The sequence below is a fragment of the Pempheris klunzingeri genome, chromosome 1 (genome assembly GCF_042242105.1).
Source record: "Pempheris klunzingeri isolate RE-2024b chromosome 1, fPemKlu1.hap1, whole genome shotgun sequence".
Taxonomy (NCBI): domain Eukaryota; kingdom Metazoa; phylum Chordata; class Actinopteri; order Acropomatiformes; family Pempheridae; genus Pempheris; species Pempheris klunzingeri.
The window spans coordinates 869,583-880,022 of NC_092012.1; the positions used below are offsets into that span (position 1 = coordinate 869,583).

Sequence of the window (10,440 nt, forward strand, 5' to 3'; positions counted from 1 at the left end):
TAAATAAAATATTAAAAATCTAAATGATGGAGCTGTGGATTCTCTTCATTATCTAATCTAAAATGTCTCCTTATCGATGAACCGTGGAGGAAAACCTGGTCAGGTGAGTCTTACCACAGGTGTGTCATCCGGATGTGACGTTTTATTCCCACCACGGACGTCAGCACCTTCCCACAGCTCGGCCACAGACACCTGTACGCCGCCTTCACCGAGTTCTGTGGGATCAAACCACGGTTCAGTCACCTTATCATGACCTCATCACGACCTCATCATGACCTCATCACGACCTCATCATGACCTCATCACGACCTCATCACGACCACCTGCTCACCCTGCGTTTCCGCGGCGCCGGCTCATCGAACAGCACCTGATCCAGCTCCATGTCCAGCCCTTCGTCAGGGGGCGTGGTCGGGCTGGCGGCGGGCTCCGTGATTGGTGGAGAGGGCGCCGGGCTCCCGTTGCTGTGGCCGACGCTCCAGTAGCCGCTGCTGCTGCTGTCGGAGAGCTCGCCACCGCCACTGCAACTGACTATGACACTGCAACTGCCACTTCCACTGCCACTGCTACTGCCACTGCAGTCCATCTGAGGAGCTGAGAACACACAAAATAAATCAACACACAGAACATTAAATATCAGGAGACCCACAGTTACACCTGTAACTACTTATCCACTGGCTGTTTACGTCCCTCGACTTCACTCACTGGTTTATCTAACAGGCTCGTGGGCTAACCGGGTTAGCTCGGAGGCTAACCGGGTTAGCTCGGAGGCTAGCCGGGTTAGCTCGCGGGCTAACCGGGTTAGCTCGGAGGCTAGCCGGGTTAGCTCGTGGGCTAACCGGGTTAGCTCGGAGGCTAGCCGGGTTAGCTCGTGGGCTAACCGGGTTAGCTCGGAGGCTAGTTTCCACCTGCAGTCCTTGGACACAGTGAAAACAAACTATATGGTCAAAATGACTGTTGATTACAGTTGTTTCCTGTTTCCTGTTGTTTCTGTTCTTTATCTCCTCTCTGGGTGCTGTCGTACCTGTGCTGTCCAGGTGGGCGGGGCTGTGCAGCAGAGGGCTGCAGGACAAACTGCTGAGAACCATCGCCGCCATCAGCTCGTCCATGTTGACCTCCTGTGGACTCCTCTGGCTGCAGGAGGAGAGGAGGCGGGATTTACTTACTGCACACAGGTGGAGACGTGTACAGGTATGAGGAGATCAGAAGAGGTATGTGGTGGAGATATGTGGAGGTGTGTGGAGGTGTGTGGAGGTGTGCCATAACCTGGAGGCAGAGAGGACGTCTGACCTTCTGGGGACGTCAATGGAGGAGGAGACACATCTGCTGGAGGAGGGAGACACCGAGGAGGAGGAGGAGGAGGAGGAGGAGGGAGATGAAGACCAGACAGAAACATCACTCTGCATGAGGTCCAGCTGGTCGGCCACACCTGAAGATTCACCTGCTCCTCCGCACTGAAAATACACCTGAGAGAGAAGAAGAAGAAGAAGAACACCGGCTCACTCCTCACACCGGTGTGGACTTCGAGGTCGTTGAACGCAGGTAGAATAAAGTTTTCCTCGTCTCACCTTCAGCCCAGGATGACCTTTGACTCTGCCGATGGGGTGTTGGCCTGCTGCTGTTGCCATGGCTACGCAGGTCTCACCCGTCTCCAGGCCTGTTTGCGTTGGCGGGCAGGCGGAGCTCACCAGCGCCCCGAGAGGAGAGCGCTTCCCCAGACGAGTCTTTGGTAACATGTCCGACCGTCTGTAAGGAGCTGGAGTCTGAAATAAAACAGTTCAGTCTGTTGGTCCGAGCAGCGCTGATGTTCTGATCACAGTAGGTCCACTAAAAGAGCTTGTTTGATCCACTGACAGGCTCAGAGTGTTATTCTAAGTGTGTGACAGCATCATGGAAAGGATCCCTACAGAGAGAGACCTGGAAGATCCTTTTGGTTTAACCACAAACAGCACACACACCAGACTACATTCACTAAAACACTGATTTTAGAGAACAGGACACAGGAGCTGCTGCTCTGCTGCTGCCTCCATCAGTGTGTTCTTGTGTCTTAAATAAATATTGTGTTGGATCTGAACAACACCTTAAAGCACCAAAGTCACACAATAACACCAACAAACTAACCAACTGAGGCAGCAGCAGACCAGCAACTCCTGTGTAAAATGATGGGTTTTGTCAATGGAGTCTGGTATCTTGTTGGAACTATGAAATGTTTGGATTGTTTGTGTTGTTGTGTGTCACACAAATATAGTGTTTGATCCAAACTGACCCTTTAAAACACCAAACAACCATGTGCTTTGTTCAGAGATAGACTGTAAGATCCTCAGATCCTTTTTGTTTAACCACAAACAGCTGACCTATCGCTCTCTTCGAAGACACCAAACTCCATTGAAAAAAAACACAAATGCCTAACTTAGCTCAGAACTGACCTAACCCTTTATAAAGCACCAAAGTCACACAATAACACAAAGAAACTAACAGAAGGAGGCAGCAGCAGAGCAGCAGCTCCTGTGTGCTGTGAGCTAAAATCACTGTTTTTGTGAATGGAGTCTGGTGTGTGTGCAGAGAGCGATATAACGGCTGTCCTCCTTCATAATCAGCAAAGTTGTGATTTAATCTGTGAATATCAAATAAAGAAAACAGCCGAAGAGGAGAGTTAATGGACTCTTTTAATCCTCACTATAACAGACACATTTCGGTCAGAGCCGTAAGCCGACCTGAGCAGTGGCTGCTCTTCTTCTGTTCTCTGCTCCACAGATCTGAGTGAAATCACAGTGACTCACCGGCTGCTGTGTCATTTACAGTCAGACCGCTGTGTGTGTGTGTGTGTGTGTGTGTGTGTGTGTGTGTGTGTGTGTGTGTGTGTTAACCATTTCCAGCCTACAGGAACTGCAGGAAAACAGTAACGACGCGTGCAGAGGATTAAAATGAAGGCAGCAGATGGCCTCAACTGTTAATCAGTGTTCCTTTAACACAACACATCTGCTCACTCTGATGATGGTTATTACAACACCTACATTACTAGACCGCGTCGCCATGGCAACATGAGGTAACACGATGCCAACCAACCCCCCCCACACACACCCCTCGCCACCCGCCATTCAAGATTTCCAGTTAATCGGTGACTCAGAGTAAAAGGAGCTTTCACATTAGGAAAACACGTAGGGCCTACAGTAAAAGTATGTGGACACGTGAAGTTCTGCTCAGTGTTTCCTCCACATGTTGGTGCTGCTGCAGGGCCACCAGAGCGTCTCTGAGGGCCACCACTGATGGGCAGGGCAGCAGATATTAGAATGGAAATAATGAAAATAAACAATTATTTCCATTATTGGTTATTTTCATCGCTGATTTCGACACGAACGTGACGTCCGCAGAGTTAGTTTGCTTCTGACCATCAAGTTCATCAAGTCCTCCTGTTTGCTGAAACATCTCAACTAATCGTTTCAGGTCTATATTCTATTATTATTCTATATTGCTGCAACATTAAGATGAAACTTCACCAGAACTAAGAGACCAAACCATGAAAAACAGACCAAAAGTACATTAAAGTCCAGTAGATCATACTCCTTTAACAGCCGTTATATCGCTCTCTGCACACACACCAGACTACAGTCACAAAAACACTGATTTTAGCTCACAGAGAACAGGAGTTGCTGGTCTGCTGCTGCCTCCACCAGGTAGTGTGTTTGTGTTATTGTGTCTTAAATAAATATTGTGTTGGATCTGAACAACACTTTAAAACAGCAAAGTTACACAATAACACCAACAAACTAACCAATTGAGGCAGCAGCAGACCAGCAACTCCTGTGTAAAATGATGAGTTTTGTCAATGGAGTCTGGTATCTTGTTGGAACTATGAAAACCAAACCTTTCAGCTCTGGTTCATCCTAAAGGCATCAGATGGGGCTGAGATGATCAAAAATACATTGCTCTTCAGCCTCTTTAGTAAATGTATATTTTATACTGATGATAAAAACATACATATAAACATCTATATTGTTGCTTAAAGTTCAACTTCACTGAAACTAAGAGACCAAACCAGGAAAAACAGACCAAAAACACATTAAAGTTTGTGGACATTTAGTGTTTGACACTGAGGATAATACTTTTACTGAAGTCTGATTCTGAATAAACGACACTGATTAGTGTCAAACTGATCACCAACTGTTTAGAAAAGTGATTAATCAGCTATTTTCTGGTTCCTTTGCTCCTCTGTGACAGTGAACTGTCACCTGTGGCTTTAGGAAAAACACTTCTCTCAATTTTCTGACATTTTACAGCAAAAACAACGAACGGTTTGATCGAGAAAATGGTGGAAATGAGTGTCAGCTGCAGCCGAACAAAATATTACTGAAGACAAAAGAAAACCAGTGAATTCTCTCCAGGTTTCCTTGTTTTTGTGACAGTTTTAAAGGTAAAACTTGTGTCTAAATAACCACATTTTAGTAGTGATTCAAATATGAACACACACACACACACACACACACCTCCTGTGAGTGTGTGTGTGTGTGTGTGTGTGTGTGCAGCTCTGAGCCAATCAGATTCCTTCAGTACCCAGTTCACACCCTCCACAATAAGAGTCCTCAATGAGCACAAACAGCTAAAGAAGCCCAGCCTGCAGCTCACCATTGATGCCCACTAATCAGTGCACACCTGAGCTGCTCACTTTGACCTCTGAAGCGTCAAAAACCAAACCAGGTCTGGATGTTCAGCTCCTAAAGTCCTCACGCTGCTGGAGGAGCAGCACAAACACACTCAGGTTACAGTTCCTGCAGGCTGAGAGGCTGAAAACTGATCTGAGAGCAGAAGCCTGAGAACACAGTGGAAACGAGCCTCAGCTGTCACTCACCTGCACGCTGAAGCTCCAACACTCAGACAACAACAACAGCAGGAGAGAGTGTGTGTGTGTGTGTCCACGCTGCTCAATGGGAGCTGAGTGAGTGTGTGTGAGCATGTGTGTGTGTGTGTGTGCTGCAGGCTGTAGCCAGTCTGAGGGGGGGGGGGGGTTAACACATAACGTGGACCGGATCAGACTGGGACGGGAGCTTGTTTCCAGCTTCTGATGAAACGTTTGACCAGAGAAAAGTCTGAGAGGGACGAGAAGAGGACCATGAAGCTTCAACCTGCAGTCAAGGATTCAAGGATCCAAGGATCCAAGGATCCAAGGATTCAAGGATTATTGTCATACCAGCACATATTTCCACATGAGATGGTCCAACGTTTCGCTCTCAGGTCCTGATTTAAGCCACAGTAAATATATATTGGCCCCTAAAGCTTCCACACTCTTAAATACAGCTCTGATAAATACTCCACTCTGATTGGTCAGTTATGGAGTTCTACAGACTGTTGCCATGGACACAGTTGTGACAACGGAGGCAATAAAATACATTTAAAATCAGTATTTTATGTGAAATTATTGGTTTCTTTGGTTCAAAGCTTTAGTGTGTTACACAGCGAGCCAAAGGACGGATCATTGTCACACTTTATAATTAGGTGAATTTCTGGACCTGGTCTGAATTAATATGGATTAGAAGTTAATGAGGATGTAACCAGTGTGTGTGTGTGTGTGTGAGTGTGTGTGTGAGTGTGTGTGTGTGTGTGTGTGTGTGTGTGTGTGTGTAGCTGTACGTCATCCTTGTAGATATAATTTAGTTTTCCTCACGTTAGTGCTACTTTTTATACTATAAGAGTATATATACACACACACACACACACACACACACACACACACACACACACTCTTACATCCATATATACTCTTACAGTATACTTTTTATGTATCTAATTCATTTTAAACAACTCTTTTATATACTTTGTTCTTGTCCTATTGTTTCATTCTGGTTTCATTTAAACATTTACTCTTCCTGTTCTGTTCCAGGTCCTACATTTCCCAAAATGCACCTGGATGAAGTCTCAAAGCACAGAGAGTGGTGACGCTAAGACAGAATAACTCACCTGCTCCCGCTGGCTGTTCTCCGGTCAGCTGATCCGCTCCTGGTTTTCCCAGCAGCCCCTCTGAGGCTCCGCAGCCTCGTAGTAAACAAGGGAACCACGTGGTGAGGAGCTGCTCTCTGATTGGTGGAGCTCAGCAGAGCAGGAACACACCCCACTGAGGACTGTTGTTTACTGGACTGAGCTCTGAGTGAGGGAGTACTGCAAAACACCACAGTACACAGTACTTCTACTGTAATACTGTACTACTGCAGTACTACTGTACTACTGCAGTACTACTGTACTACTGTAGTACTGCAAAACACCACAGTACACAGTACTTCTACTGTAATACTGTACTACTGCAGTACTACTGTACTACTGTAGTACTGCAAAACACCACAGTACACAGTACTTCTACTGTAATACTGTACTACTGCAGTACTACTGTACTACTGCAGTACTACTGTACTACTGTAGTACTACTGTACTACTGTAGTACTGCAAAACACCACAGTACACAGTACTTCTACTGTAATACTGTACTACTGCAGTACTACTGTACTACTGTAGTACTACTGTACTACTGTAGTACTGCAAAACACCACAGTACACAGTACTTCTACTGTAATACTGTACTACTGCAGTACTACTGTACTACTGTAGTACTGCAAAACACCACAGTACACAGTACTTCTACTGTAATACTGTACTACTGCAGTACTACTGTACTACTGTAGTACTACTGTACTACTGTAGTACTGCAAAACACCACAGTACACAGTACTTCTACTGTAATACTGTACTACTGCAGTACTACTGTACTACTGTAGTACTACTGTACTACTGTAGTACTGCAAAACACCACAGTACACAGTACTTCTACTGTAATACTGTACTACTGTAGTACTACTGTACTACTGTAGTACTGCAAAACACCACAGTACACAGTACTTCTACTGTACTACTGTACTACTGCAGTACTACTGTAATACTGTAGTACTGCAAAACACCACAGTACACAGTACTTCTACTGTACTACTGCAGTACTACTGTAATACTGTAGTACTGCAAAACACCACAGTACACAGTACTTCTACTGTACTACTGTACTACTGTACTACTGTACTACTGTAGTACTACTGTACTACTGTAGTACTGCAAAACACCACAGTACACAGTACTTCTACTGTACTACTGTACTACTGCAGTACTACTGTACTACTGCACTACTACTGTAATACTGTAGTACTGCAAAACACCACAGTACACAGTACTTCTACTGTACTACTGTACTACTGCAGTACTACTGTAATACTGCAAAACACCACAGTACACAGTACTTCTACTGTACTACTGTACTACTGCAGTACTACTGTACTACTGTAGTACTGCAAAACACCACAGTACACAGTACTTCTGCTGTACTACTGTACTACTGCAGTACTACTGTACTACTGCAGTACTACTGTAATACTGTAGTACTGCAAAACACCACAGTACACAGTACTTCTACTGTAATACTGTACTACTGCAGTACTACTGTAATACTGCAAAACACCACAGTACACAGTACTTCTACTGTAATACTGTACTACTGCAGTACTACTGTAATACTGCAAAACACCACAGTACACAGTACTTCTACTGTAATACTGTACTACTGCAGTACTACTGTACTACTGCACTACTACTGTAGTACTGCAAAACACCACAGTACACAGTACTTCTACTGTAATACTGTACTACTGCAGTACTACTGTAATACTGCAGTACTACTGTAATACTGTAGTACTGCAAAACACCACAGTACGCAGTACTTCTACTGTAATACTGTACTACTGCAGTACTACTGTACTACTGTAGTACTGCAAAACACCACAGTACGCAGTACTTCTACTGTAATACTGTACTACTGCAGTACTACTGTACTACTGCAGTACTGCAAAACACCACAGTACGCAGTACTTCTACTGTAATACTGTACTACTGCAGTACTACTGTACTACTGCAGTACTACTGTAATACTGTAGTACTGCAAAACACCACATCCCTGTAGTACTGCTGTACTACTGTAGTACTACTGTAATACTGTAGTACTGCTACTGTACTACTGCAGTACTACTGTAATGCTGTATTACTGCAAAGCATCACATCCCTGTACTACTACAGTACTACTGCAGTACTCCTACTGTACTACTACAGTTGTGTATCAGCATGCCGTTTATCAGTCTGTTTCTAACAATCAGCTGCACACAAAGTACACACAGTACTGCATAGAGTACATGATCACAGTACAAATATGAACATTACTGTGCAGTAGGTCAGAGGAGTATTACAGTGTTTGGGGTACTTACAGTACTACAGTACTATGTTTTCTATCTACTACACAGTCTGTATGTTTCACCTACACACAGATTCCTAAAATACTTCATGATACTTCCTAGTACTTCATGATATTTGCTAGTACTTCATGATACTTCCTAGTACTTCATGATACTTCCTAGTACTTCATGATACTTCCTAGTACTTCAGAACCTTCCATATCTAACACTGAAGCAGTGAAGTGCACAACTGCAAAAACAACAAATATTCAAATCGGATTACAGAAACATTACAAATACTACATGTAGTACTGTGTGTAGTACTGTGTGTACTTGTACTGCAGTAACAGTGTGATGGTAACACAGAGTCTGTAGGAGATCAGAGAGTGATTACGTAACTCTGTGTGTGTGTGTGTGTGTGTGTCACGTAGCTCACGAGTGTGTTGCCACTACGTGCAGCTCCACACACACACTGATACTGACGACCGTTCAGGTTTTAAAGGAAAATTACGGCATGTTTTTACCGTCATGTCATAATAATACTACTACTACTAATAATAATAATAATAAAATAAATGAAAAAGAGCAAAATAAGTTAAAAACAAATCTGAATGAGGGAATAAATGAAGCAGAGATTTGAGGAACTCTTGCTTCACTGTGGAAGTCCTCCGGTCAGACCAGGTGACCCTCTGCTGACGCATGGACAGACAGGAGGAAAAGATGATGAGAGACAACGGTCACTCCACTGTTTCTACCCATGATCCTCTGTGTCCACATCCTGGTGTCTGAGTGACTGGTAGGTAGTAAAAGTGTTGGAACTGGTCCAGTAGATCACCTCAGCCAGCAGACACCAAACGGGCTGCAATGGCTGCAACGTGATCCTTTGGGACAACTGCACCTGATCACAGTAGGTCCACTAAAAGAGCTTGTTTGATCCACTGACAGGCTCAGAGTGTTATTCTAAGTGTGTGACAGCATCATGGAAAGGATCCCTACAGAGAGAGACCTGGAAGATCCTTTTGGTTTAACCACAAACAGCACACACACCAGACTACATTCACTAAAACAGGGATTTTACACGACCATTGATCAGCTACCCCTGCCTTGATTAGTTAGTTTGTTTGTTTTATTGTGTGTTACACAGATATTATGTTGGATCTTAACAAACCCTTTAAAACACCAAAGTCACACAATAACACAAACACACTGACTGATGGAGGCAGCAGCAGACCAGCAGCTCCTGTGTCCTGTTCTCTAAAATCCCTGTTTTAGTGAATGTAGTCTGGTGTGTGTGCTGTTTGTGGTTAAACCAAAAGGATCTTCCAGGTCTCTCTCTGTAGGGATCCTTTCCATGATGCTGTCACACACTTAGAATAACACTCTGAGCCTGTCAGTGGATCAAACAAGCTCTTTTAGTGGACCTACTGTGATCAGGTGCAGTTGTCCCAAAGGATCACGTTGCAGTTTGTTCTCAGCATGTTTTTACACCTGGTTTCGAACACATGATGTATAAAAACAGTCTCTGAGCTCAGTTTTGGTTGTCGACCTTAAACTGTCTGAACAGCTGATGGACGTGATCACACACACACACACACACACACACACACACACACACACACACACACACTCAGCCAGTTACAGTAGGTCGTTGTGACTCAGCAGCTTCATGTGAACTCCCACTGACTCACCAGGATTTCCTAAATGCTGCAACTGAACTCCAAACTTTCACCGACCAATCACAGGCCTGCAGACATCGCCTGAGCCGGATGACCCACGTTCACACAAAGTGATGAAATAATCTGCCGTCACGCTGAAACACCCTCTTTTTAAACTGCTCAGTTTAAATGACAGAAAAACACATTTATCAAAGAGGAACCTTCGTTTTTCAGCATCAAGTCAAAAGAACAAAATCAGAGAAGAAATCTGCAACGACCAGAAAGTCCACCAAGTCTCTGTGTGGATCAGAGTCAGTGGACTCTGATTCATTCTCACCAATAGAACTCCGTCTGGCCGCTGACCCCCGGGGGGGCGAAGCAAACAAACACACTGAGCGGAGGAAGATGTTTAGGGTTTGTTTTTGCATTTTGAGAAAAAGGTTGAAATGATAATTAACACACAGCTAATAACCCACGATAGTGTTTTCCAGTCAGGACCCTCCGTCTGTCTCTGTGGTGTGAAGACAAACTGTCCC

The 10,440-nt window shown here is 44.4% G+C and overlaps 1 protein-coding gene across 1 annotated transcript in view; it reads right to left on the reverse strand.

Annotated features, from left to right (window-relative positions):
- LOC139199690 (zinc finger protein 395-like) overlaps nt 1-4,920 on the reverse strand; it is a 7,646-nt gene extending 2,726 nt beyond the window's left edge. Inside the window, exons 1-6 of the mRNA XM_070828794.1 lie at nt 4,844-4,920; nt 1,566-1,760; nt 1,288-1,463; nt 1,022-1,131; nt 332-591; nt 115-215 (exon numbers count right to left, since the gene is read on the reverse strand). Of these exons, the coding sequence (XP_070684895.1) occupies nt 115-215; nt 332-591; nt 1,022-1,131; nt 1,288-1,463; nt 1,566-1,733 (815 nt within the window). The 5' untranslated portion in view covers nt 1,734-1,760; nt 4,844-4,920. The remainder of the gene's footprint in view (nt 1-114; nt 216-331; nt 592-1,021; nt 1,132-1,287; nt 1,464-1,565; nt 1,761-4,843) is intronic.
- Between the last annotated feature and the right edge of the window lie 5,520 nt (nt 4,921-10,440).